This window comes from Gamsiella multidivaricata (assembly GCF_025024155.1).
Source record: "Gamsiella multidivaricata strain RSA 2152 chromosome Unknown BC939scaffold_8, whole genome shotgun sequence".
Classification (NCBI taxonomy): Eukaryota; Fungi; Mortierellomycota; class Mortierellomycetes; order Mortierellales; family Mortierellaceae; genus Gamsiella; species Gamsiella multidivaricata.
The window spans coordinates 385763-397520 of record NW_026251716.1 but is presented as its reverse complement, the minus strand read 5'-3'; the positions used below and the strand labels follow the sequence as shown (position 1 = coordinate 397520).

General features: G+C 49.9%; 3 protein-coding genes across 3 annotated transcripts; all 3 read right to left on the bottom strand.

Moving 5' to 3' along the window:
- Positions 1–3140: 3140 nt before the first annotated feature.
- On the bottom strand, positions 3141–4359 carry BC939DRAFT_304211 (uncharacterized protein). The gene is made up of 2 exons (XM_051551411.1): positions 4288–4359; positions 3141–3950 (listed from the first exon to the last, which is right to left on the bottom strand). Exon 2 carries the CDS (start codon positions 3873–3875, stop codon positions 3309–3311), a length of 567 nt encoding a protein of 188 aa, XP_051416070.1. The 5' UTR covers positions 3876–3950; positions 4288–4359; the 3' UTR covers positions 3141–3308.
- An 812-nt stretch (positions 4360–5171) lies between these two features.
- Positions 5172–7164, bottom strand: BC939DRAFT_440080 (pyridoxal phosphate-dependent transferase). Its single transcript, XM_051554037.1, has 6 exons — positions 7079–7164; positions 6416–6889; positions 6129–6284; positions 5866–6008; positions 5477–5766; positions 5172–5358 (listed from the first exon to the last, which is right to left on the bottom strand). The coding sequence occupies exons 1-6, from the start codon at positions 7107–7109 to the stop codon at positions 5244–5246; spliced, it is 1209 nt and encodes a 402-aa protein (XP_051416069.1). The 5' UTR covers positions 7110–7164; the 3' UTR covers positions 5172–5243.
- Positions 7165–7216: 52 nt separating this feature from the next.
- On the bottom strand, positions 7217–11342 carry BC939DRAFT_440077 (ATP-NAD kinase-like domain-containing protein). The gene is made up of 7 exons (XM_051554036.1): positions 10263–11342; positions 9584–9710; positions 9328–9481; positions 8843–9230; positions 8620–8744; positions 8345–8534; positions 7217–8234 (listed from the first exon to the last, which is right to left on the bottom strand). Exons 1-7 carry the CDS (start codon positions 11014–11016, stop codon positions 7255–7257), a joined length of 2718 nt encoding a protein of 905 aa, XP_051416068.1. The 5' UTR covers positions 11017–11342; the 3' UTR covers positions 7217–7254.
- Between the last annotated feature and the right edge of the window lie 416 nt (positions 11343–11758).

Sequence of the window (11758 nt, the reverse complement as noted above, 5' to 3'; positions counted from 1 at the left end):
GCTGCTTGGAGCAGGCCGCCTGATTTAACGTTTTGGATGCAGCAAGGAACCCGCTGACGAGCGTCACAGAAGCAACGACCCCGACTGACAACCTCAATGCAGGGATAACGTTTGTCTGAGTATTCTTTGCTGCGAAGCTTTGACCTAACTGGGCTTGCTATTTCTACAGCTATAAGTGCTCCGCGGATGGTATCCTTCAGGGGCGGTTGGTGTGTCAGCTATAGGAGGTATCTTATCCCGCAGGACGCCGAGAAGGTATTGTTCAACTACAAGGCAAAGTTTCTCAGAAAGGAACCGAGGTTCGCCCCCATTACTTTTTTATTGGGAATGCAGAAGCGGACGACGACAGTTGAATCGGGTGGACACAGTCAAAGGGAGGTAAAACGATTGAGGGAAGAATATGGGAGATAATGCGCTGGTGCAGTAACCGGCAAATTTTTGACTCTGTTTTCAGAAAGTTTGGCGTAGGTCATGCCGTCTGGTCAAGGAATCCCCAGAAGTTGTCAGCAACCATATTCATGGTGTGCTGGAATGCACAAACCACAAGTGTATTTCATTCAAGGTTGGATATTGCAATCAGTATCTCTGACGCATCCCGAATGAAGTGGCTTCATTCCCACGCAACACCATGCTGGATTCATCATCACCGCCCCCGACATCGACAGCAGATGCGACTGGAGCTCCTACGGCGGAAGCAGGTCTATAGGTTAGTTCACTATCAAGGCTCTTGCGTGTCTGATTTTACTAAAAATGCGTGACATTCAAGCTATGGATTGTTGCAGGAGGTAATAGAGAACACGAACTACTTTATAGCGATTAACACAAACGAATGGGTGTGTCAATTACGGATTCGTCTGCTGGACAGGGGTTGGCTTTGGCTTGCTGACGGGGACATGTCCCAAGGCATTGGCTTTATCGAGCGGACAATGATTCATGTTTGTACCCCACCAGCTCGGAAACTCTGCTCCATGCATCTGGAGCGTAAAGAAGATAATTAGAGCCGCTACAGCGACACCAGAGTCCATGGCGGCCGAGAGGATGTAGTTGAAGCGCTGGTACCATTCCTTGCGATACCTCTTTGCGCAGAATTGGAATAGAAAGCCGACGGCAAGCCAGTTAGCGTACTGGTACGGGCGCGCAGGGGGCATCATTCCTGTGGAGGTCAGGAGGACGGGTGTGTGGATCCTGTCGGCGGCAGTTCCGGGAAATCGTTTCGAGAAGAGATAAAATGGAAGAGGGATGAAGAAGCCGAAGAGGAAGAAGTACATGAGAGGGTGATAGATTGATTGGGTGCCGAACATGCGTTCTGGTGCGATGACACCCCAAATAACAGAGGCCGAGAAGAAAACGTTTGCGCCAGGGCAGGTCCAGGGGTACCCCTCGGGAGTGCAGATGTGGGGGCGAGAAGAGAGGAGCCAGTTTGCGGTGACGAGGTTGATGAAACCGGCGATGAAGGTTCCGATGAGTTGGGTCATGAACATAGCCTTGGGAGGGATCTTCATGTACTGTCCCAGCTTCAGGTCACCGAGGAAGGACATGGCGTGGGACATAGAGATGTAGCCGTAGGTCTTAAAGGTGACGTTGGCGATGGGCCGGCCGGGGAGGATGTATCCGACGACGAATTCTGTGAGAATGTTGAGGCCCGGTTGCTGGTTTGTTACGGCCTGGATGAGTCCGATGGGCAGGGAGAAGAGTGCGGAAATAGCGACGGCGAGAAGGACGCACCACCAAGGGAGGCCGTAGTCCCATACTTCGCAGGTGACGATGGCGAGGATGACGGTGGTGAGGAAGAGGGAGAGGTACCAGTATTCGGGGACTTCGTTGTAGGCCTGCATGAGCTTGTAGTGGATGTCTTGAGAGGCCCCACGGGCTTCTTTCCATTGAACCCAGATCTGACGGCGGTGATAGAGGAATGTGTGTGTGATGATCGCCATTAAGCCCGCGAAGCCCACTCCGTAGCTGTCAGTGTCAAGGAAGACGGACGTTGGTTATGGTTGAGTTAAATCTAATGGAAAATGAAGACCAGGCAATATTGGAGAAAATACTATTACCTAATAGCAAAGAAGGTGGCGATGCGGAGGGGTCCGTAGGCCTCATACGTGGTCTCGTCCAAAGTTTTCTCGGGCGTCAAAACCGACAGGGTGTCATAATAATACCCATCCGTCGTAAACAGCTTCGAGGTCAAGATCGGATACTCCTTCGCGTTCCACACATTCGTATAATAAGCGATCGGTACCATTACCCAGGCAATCAACACGAACCCCATCATAATGTTCACTTGGGCCCAATATGGCGTGATCAACGGCGACCCCAAGAACGCTGTAATTGTGTTCCAATCCAAAGCCAACACACCGACGCCCAGCCCCTGAGATCCTGTTATCTGCGACAGGGGCATATTACTGGGATCAATATAACACAACAACGTCAAAGAAGTGACTACCGGAAAGATATACGCCGGGATCCAGTAATAACAGAAAGAGACGATTGAGAACACCGCAAAGAATTTTTGACGAGTCCATTGCCCGGGTGCGAGGTTCTCACGTGTGTGAAGAGTATTGAACAACGAGACCGTGACTAGATTCGAGGGCCAGATCATCGCGGCTGGATAGACGAGGTATCGACGGAGGATACCTGCCATGCCGTATCCTACAAGCTGGGTCGTGAGGATCAAGAGCAAGTTGGCGAGGAAGCCAAAGTCCTGTTTATAGAAAACTCGCTGAATGACGATGATGTCGACGGCATAGGCGGTTCCGGCACCACAGTTGGCCATGATGGTAATGAGGACGTGCTCTTTGACGTTGAAGGGGCTTGGGTTGAGACTGAAGGAGAAGCCGAAGATGCTGAACCGACGCGTCGGCAATACGCGCGCCATGAACTGTCCAATGCTGATGGGTAGCAGAGGCTAATAAGGTTAGATAAATGTAATTGAATGGACATCGAATAGTTGCAGGGCAACTTACGGGTATGAGATGAGTTGGATGACAAGGGAGCCGACCACCATCGGGGACTCGCGGAAGAAGCTGTGATGTAACGAAAAAAGAGATTCTTATGAGACATGTCTATATCCACTTCTGCATGTATTACAATACTCGAGACAAGAAGAAGGGTGTGACTTACAAGAACTGTGGGCGCAGGCGTGGGTGACAGGAAAAGATATAAAAATATATATAAGAAAAGACGGAGGTAAAAGATCAAGGTTAGGGTATGTCCGTGCACTCGTCGTCTCCTCCTCTTCTTTGTACCACCAAACATTCATCAACCTTATCCCTATCGGCGCCTTTTATTTTCATCATCACCCCGAGCTCGTTTCATGAATCTGTTACCTGGTTAACAAAGGCCAATGCAAATATGGAGATCAGCCCCATGACCCAGAACCGGAAGGTCATGCACGGGATCAACGGATCATCCGTGTTCGACACCACCGCCGCAACCTCCGGAATCGGCGAAGTCTCACTCCCAAACTCATCCGTCGGTGGCCCATCCTCCCCCTCCCCTACCTTCTCCTTCTCTGGCAATGATGATGACGATGAAGTCGATTTGTGGTGCATGATCTCCTCTTTGTCACCCGTCATTGCCATCGTCGCTGCGGTCACGCCCTTCTTCTCCTCCTGAAAAATTGGTCCAGTTTCTTGTCCTACTGCAGATGAAGAAATTGAAACTAAAGTGAAAGCACTCGCCTCGGAAAAAAAGGAATGGGCTGGGCCAAGCGATGGTGGTGGCGATGGTGGTGCTACTTCTGCTACTGCTGCGGCCAAAGATTGATCCAATTTGGCCATGGACGCCATGCTGTCAATGGGTTGGAGTAGAGAGTCCTGACCGCCTCTATCGTCCTTGCTGTCGCCGCCAGTTGGGGTGGTCCTATTTGGCGAGTACATTTATCTCGCTATGCAGCTGTTGTTGGTGTGTTTGTTTACGTGCCTTCTGCTGCTGAACTTTGTCCTAAATGGATGCTAGTGTAGACTTGGGCAAGAAGTAGACTATTAGAGTAGGGAAAAGACACTAAGGGAGTCAAAAGATGAAGAGGCCCGGGCAATAAAATAGATATAGTATCGACGGGATGGAGAAGGAACTTTTGTTGGCTGGCTGGCGATAGTTACAAAGATGTGGAGGGAGGGGTGCCGAGATCAGATAAAGACTAACAGGATGTGTTTACGAAACGCAACAGAACAGAGCTGTAGAGTGGGCTCAAGTCTATGTCTCTCTCTCTCTCTCTCTCTCTCCTCACCCCCTGGGAACTATCGGTTCTGAGGACAAACAAGGAGGGGGATGGAATGTGAGGCATCATACCTGAGATACGTTTGCTTGTTTGTCGTCTGCTGTATGGATGTGTCGCAGTGCGAATGAAGGCCGAAGGGACGGTGCCACGCGAGAAGGAAGGGAATAAGAAAAGAATGGAGGAAAGGAGAAGAAAATGAGCATTGCCTTGTTTATCCATGCAGACTCAAGGCAAACTGATACTGCGGCTGAGAATGCAATTAGATGTCGCTCTGCACCGCGTGCAATTGATTGACCAAATCAAATACGCGACTCCCCTCCTTCCTTTGCTTCCATGCTTCTCCACACATGCACCGTTCCCCCTTGCCTGTGTAACATTTCACACGCCTATTGTCCAGGGGAAATGTTTCAGTCTGTTTTAGTCTCACTCTACGCCGTGCTCATACGCCTATTCCAGAGGGTGCACACAGCAAAAAATAAAATAAAAAACTCCGCCAAGGAAAGGGGCTGTGCGACCGTACCTTTCTCCGTATCTCTCTTTTCGGTCACACATGTAAATGTATACACCTTAACATATATAAACGACAACGACTGAGGATGTGCACTATGCAACATGTTCAGCTTGACGCCATACATCTGATTCAGGAACACTGGCACTGACTGAATTGGACTGTAAGAACACCGCTGCATTCCCTACATTCCACATTCCCATGTGTATTCCACTCCATCAATCTACATTGCTGCAATCGACTAAATGCACCTTGCCCTCCCTCCGATCTGCTTATCATTTCCTGATTGCCAATTCAGCCTAGAACCAGCCAGTAAACAAGCCTTTTTATTTTTATTTATTTTTTATGTTCTGTCTTATTCATCCTTTTGGTAAATACACATGTTATGCCCACTTACACTCGCGTTCATGTTCATGAAGTCTTTCTTCGTTAAAAAAATAACAAATTAAAAAAAAAAAATCAACTCGGCAATTTGTACTCTTTAATCAGATGCGAGTGAATATGAGACCTTCCTCCCTTTCACTTCTGTGCAACAATCCGCTCCAACACATCCAGCGCATAAGTTACCGTCTCCATATCTGCCTGAGTACCCATATGTCCGATCCTAAAAAGCGCGTTTGCCGTCTGTCCGTAACTACACGCAGGTAAATAGAATGACAGGATGTTTAGTAACGCAACCCAGGTCAAGAGAAGGAGGTTTTCTTTTCTTCAACATCAGTAACAACGCTCTCCTCATGGTGTAGTGCCTTTACCTTCCACCAAAGATAACGCCGTCCTTGCGCAACTTCTGGTCAAGCTCCTCCCAGGTCGTGTTCTCGGGGACACGGATAGCCGTGACAGATGCGGAACCCAGCGACGCATGCTCGTTGTCCCACCAGAGTCTCAACCCCATCTTTTGCACCCTCTCCCTACAGTACTCTGCAACACGTTCGTGGCGCGCATAGACTTCTTCCGCATGCTCGTTGTTCTCGCCGTAAACGGTCTTTAATTGCAGATTCAGGGCGTCCAACGCAGACCACAGTGGTGTGTATGGGAGGCCGGTCTAGTTGGAATTTCAAGTATAAAATCAACCAATTGGATACGGACGGTCAAGAGTTGAAAATGTATCAAAAAAACAACAGCAGCCAGTTCTAGGCCTTACCATCTTGTCACCGCCCTTGAAGGGGAGGAGGGCATCGTATCCTGTGTAGGCGACTTTTTCGATTTGCTTCCATGCCTTGGCACTCACTGTCACCATCGCAAGCGAAGGCTCACACGAGAACGCCTTCTGAGACCCGAGCAAGCCTATTCATTCATCCATCCATTAGCTCGAAGTATATTTAGAAACACAGCAATCTCTCAAAGCAGAATAAATCCCATTGGCCCTCGCTTTTTTTTTCTTGTTTCTCGCTTCACTTAACTCACCGATATCGATGTTCCAACCTGAGATGTCAACGGGCACGGCACCTGCGGAGCTAACGATATCAACGTATAACAATGCCTCCGTCTTCGAGCACGCCTCTCCGATCGCCTTCACCGCCTCCGAGTTCAAAGCTCCCGTCGGTGTATCGCAATGGACCACTAAACACCGCCATCGCATTGGGTTCGATGAAATAGAATAAAAATGAATTCGACTCCTTTTCATTAATAAATAGCCTCCCCCTTTCAATCATACAAATATCCAGTATCAAAAAATAGAGACTGTCGCTTACTCGTAACAAGATCTGGTTTCCACTCCTGAATGCTTCTCACGGCCGCTTCAACATCCACCCCCTGATCCCAGGGACCCTCGACCGCCCGGGCCTCGACATTCGGGTACCTCAAGCTCCTCACCATATCAAGCATCCCGCACCCATACACTCCATTCCCCACACACAGCACCCTAAATCTTTTCTCTCCGCCTTCTTTTCCTTCCTCGTGTCTCTGCTGGGAAAGATTTCCTGCGTCATCGTAATCGAACGGCCAAGGGATCGCGGACTTGAGTCCTCCCCAGAGTCCGACCATCCCCTCGCCAGACATGATCACGATCGATCCGCCCTGAGCCTTTGCTGGCTCAAAGGAAACGACTTTGGAGAGACGGGCACAACATTCGTTGTAGACCTTCAAGCATCCAGCCTCGAGATCTCCGCTGCCGTAGAATGTTGTGGCGTAGCGGGATTGAAGATACCGTGGCACCACTGTAGGTCCTACAAACGGCAAACGGTAAAAAAAAAAAAAAAAATGGTTTCGAGAAACAAGAGTGTCATTAAAAACCTAAAAGGAATTGTGCGCAGCAGCAACAGCAGCAACAGCAACAACAGCAACAACAGCAGCAGCAGCAGCAGCAACAACACTTTTAAGTGTAAATAGTTTCGTCCGCACGCGGAATATCTTACCAGGAACAAGGTGCGCTTTTGGCTGATCCATCGCTTCAAACAATTAGTTGTCTTTGATGTCTAAACAGATTACAGTCAGTGTGAAGAGAGTGCAGAGAGAGCATAGAGACAGAGGGTTCAAAGATATTATTTTTTTAGCAAAGTTGATGATGTCACGCGGGGGACGCGGATGTTTATTAAGGGGTAAAGCGGAATGTCTGGGCTACAGCTGCCTTCTCCGCTTCCTTGGCTGGTGTTATTGTTGTCGTAGTCGCGGTCGTCGCGGTCGTCGCGGCCGTCGCGGTGGTGGTCGCGCCAAAACTCTTATGCAGCGATGCTTGTTCTAGCTTGCTCGCAAGTGCCCCAACGAGGCCGGCGGGCGCAATCGGCACATTCGGTATCGTCTCGTTCAGAACCGTGCCGCTCTCGCTCCCTCCACCATCCCCCGTATTATCAGTTGCGCCAATTCGGTGCCCCTTTTCATCCGCGCCCCCCGCCATATCCTGGACAGGATATTCATCATCATCATCACTACTCGAGCTTTCCTCCCACTCTCCATCCCCATCCGCCGCATCCTCCTTCTCATACTCCTTCTCACTATCCTCATCCTCGTCCTCATCCGACTCGCTCGAATCATCCGTTCCCCAGCATGTCAGCATCGTATCCGTATCATGCGGCGACTGCAGTTGCTCAAAATAATCGTTCTGACCACCACTGCTCTTCCTTACCACAGGACTCGTCACCCCGGACCGCGTACCCGCCCGCCTTGCCCGCGAACTACCCGCGCTACTGCTGCCACTCACATGCGACGCCTCCACTGCACTCTGACTTCGTTGATGAATGAGTCCATGATGCCCGCGTCCATGGTTATGATGTGGATTATGACTTGTCCCATTTGATCCCGGAAAATTGTCTGGAAAAGGTGTGGTATTGTCTCCAGGTGCAGCACCACCGTTACCTGCAACACTGCTAGGTTTTCCTCCAGGAGAAGACGATGCAGAGGATTGCCGCGCTCTTCGCGGTCGACTGTGCTCTACTACTGTGAATCCCTTTTGTCGCTCCCGTTCGTTCCACCGCAGACAGCGCGAGAGTGAATGGAACCAGTCCGATGATTGCGTGCTGGAGCAGATCGTCGGGAACGGGTATACGCTCGCTGTCACCTTGATATGATCTCCCTCTACGTGAAGCAAAAAATAATAATAATAAAAATAATAGGACATTAAAAATGGGTGGCTGGATATCGTGCCAGCATCGTGAATGTCCTCTCTTTCTCAGTCATCAGCCTACGTTTCAGCTCTACTCGTCCACGGCCGTCAAAACTCGCCCAGGCAGTCGAACGTGAATCAAAAGGGACACAAATGCGCAGCTCCATCGAGTCGGGCAGCAGCATGGGTCGGAAACTCAGCGTGTGGGGACAGATAGGCGAGATCAAAATCGCAGGGATCTCTGGATGGGTTAGAGGGCCACCCGCAGCAAGCTAGACCAGAGAGAAGAAGAAGACGCTCCAATGTTAATATTGGTGGCTGATTGTTAATTTGGCGCTTGCACACCACTATACGTACTGAATAGGCAGTCGATCCTGTGGGTGTCGAAATCACAATGCCATCGGCCTGCACAGTCGTCAAATGCTCCTCATCGCCAAACAATTCCAGCAGACTGAGATTTGCGCTTGGCCCTCTGTCTAAAACTAGAACATGGATGGATAAACAGATATGCCTTGTGAACGACTATTCTACTAGCGAACGTGGGGTGCGCAGCAATGAACCAACTTTCGCTGCGGCATACCAAGATCGTTCAAAATCTCAAAGGTTTCAGTCGGCGTAGTGAGAACAGTGGGCAAACGCATCCTGGCATCGCTGTCGTCATCGCTGTCAGCCTCAGGTATGTTCTGATTACTCGATCCATGCTTTTTACTTTGTCGAACGCCCTTTCGCTTCTTCTTTTTCCGTGTCTCGACCTCCCTCTGTTCAAGACAGCGATAGATGGTGCAGCTGAAACGCATCCTCAAATTGACGCGCACTCCGTGATCTAGACAGGTGCTGAGTGTTTGCTGGTAGTCGACAGTGGGGAATGGTGTGAGGAACCCCAACGAACCAGCTGAGAATGGCAGGATGGGAGGGACAATTCGCTGGAAAAGCCAGCTGGTAAAGAGAACGGTGCCATCTCCGCCGAGCTATACGAGAGTACATGCAGTAGCTGTTAATGCTTAATATCCAAGACGATAAAAGAATTGAGGCCAGAGATAGTTCCTTTGGCAACTTTTTACTTACAGTGACAGCAAAGTCAAACAAATGAGCTTCCTGTGCACAGAGATCGGCTGTCCAGAACTTCAAGGACTGGGTATAGTCATAACCTAACTTGGAGCTCTTCAAAAACGATGGATATCTAAACTTGGGAAGATCCTTCATTTTCTCATCTACAAAGCTATGCAATCCATGAGAAGATTCATTTAATGGTGAGTACAGGGCTCCAGGTAAGTTGAAGACTATTTTAATGAGTGCTTTAAATAAACGACATAGGGCTTACACAGTGAGCCCGCGACAGGATATCATCCAGAGGGCGATCTCTCGAGTAATTTTTAGAAGCGACTCATCGCCTGGCTTTGTGACAATCATCACCGTCTTTGGTGTCTCCCATTTGACCCTTGCCCGACCTAGAGGGTAGAGAAGTAAAGAATTGATATGTTGGCATCATTTGGGAATGAAGAACGAAAACGTGCTCACAGCGGGACAAGGGGGGGGGGGGGAAAGGGAGAATAGCGCTACGGAGGACTGCGGATCAGCAACGACAGTTTCTCTTTCCCCAAGAAAAACACAGGATAACACAGCAGCTTTTTGGACAACAGGGCATGAGGTGGTAGGGAGTACGGGAGAATGGGAGAATGAGGCCCAGGCACAAGATAAAATGAATAAAATGATGATGCATCTCTGCATGTCCTGAGCGATACTTCTTCCGGGCTAGTGCTTGCACAGTCGAAATATGTTGATCGGACGGACATGCAGCATATAGCCACCACATCCCTCATCCACTCTCATAATAATGAGCCGAGAAATGCGATTAACAATTGAAAGAGACAAGGCGTGGAAAAGAATAAGATAAAAAAGAATATGGCTCTGAAGGAGAAGAACGATTGGGGTATGTAATCGAAAGAAGTATGAGGTGGGGAGTTAGGATGATCGAAGAAAGAAAGCAATTGATAACATACCAATCTTTTTAGACACTTCGCGCACACCGACTGCAGTCTCTGCGAGACGACTGGTCGGTGTCATGATGCGATGTTGATTGAACGCGGATGGATGGTAAGGTGTAGGGCTATAGGTCTGGGGTGGATCCTTGGCCAGCGTGTCCTGCACACAGGATTCGATCGAACGAGGGAGGATCCTTGTCGTGTTAGGGGGTTTTGCGATCGGAGTTGCAGGATAGTTGCCATCGAGCGCATGGTGAAGTCCAATGGGCGATTGGGGCTGCGGTATATCGATTGAGGGCCGTGCCCTGAGCGAGGATGAAGACTCTGCTGTGGGGGTTGCGACTGAAGATGGCCGCATAGCTGGAGGTGCTGTGGGTATGTTGGATGATGATGAAGATGACGAAGAGGAGGAGGAGGAAGCAGGAGCAGAGGCATAGGGAGTAGAGTGGAGAGAAGGAGTAGATGATCGGACGGAGGCAGCGTCTGCAGCAGCACCAGCGTCTGCACCAGCATCGGCGACGAGGGCCATGGTCTTGACGAAGGCGGTATTGGTGGTGTCGTGGATGATGTTGGCTGTGAATGGGTCCTTGATAGGTGTCATGGCCAAGACGAATTGAGCAGAGACACTTGTAGAAGTAGAAGGGACAGAGGAGGGTGGTTGTTCTGCTGACAAGATAGGATTGGACGAGGAAGCAGAAGCAGGAGCAGAAGAAGAAGAAGAAGAAGGAGAAGAAAATGAAAAAGAGGGAGAGGAGTGGATGAGCTTAGACATGGGTGTGGGTTGGGTGGGAGAGGTAGTTGCTGCAGAGGAGAGGATGAGGTGAGGGAGCTGTGTCTTGGGAGTATGAGCAGTGTTACAGATACGGCTGTGGCTGTGATGGACAAAGACAGTGACTATGAGTGCAGCATGAGCAGAGAGGAGAATGAGGGGTAGGATGGAGGATGAGACTGGATGGAGGGGAGAGTGGAGAAGAAGAAGGAGGGGAGGGATCAGGGCAAGGATGTAGATCAAGTACGATGAAGACGAAGAGGAAGGCGAAGAGGAGGAGAAGGACGAAGAAGAGGGGGAGGCCGTTGTTGACTGTAGGGACAATGGACTGCTTCTTCTGATTCTGCTTCTGCTGGTGCTGGTGCTGGTGCTGGTGCTGGTGCTGGTGCTGGTGCTGGTGCTGGTGCTGGTGCTGGTGCTGGTGCTGGTGCTGGTGCTGGTGCTGGTGCTGGTGCCACGAGTGAGACCAGCCCTCGCTGCTGCACCTTGCAGCCCGAACAAGTTGGTCGACATCCTGCTGCTGCTTGCCGTTGTTGTTGTCGTCGTCGTTATCGCTGCTTGGTGCTGCCTGCTCTTTGGGCCGTGTCTCTTAATTACTGAAATCCAACTGGCCAATTGAAATATAAGACAGCAAGCACGTATCGGACTGTGTACTACACAGGCAGAAAATGTGTGGATCGAACGAGAAAGGAAAGAAAGAAAGAAAGAGGAAAAGAAGAAAGAAGGAAAGAAAGAAAGAAAGAGG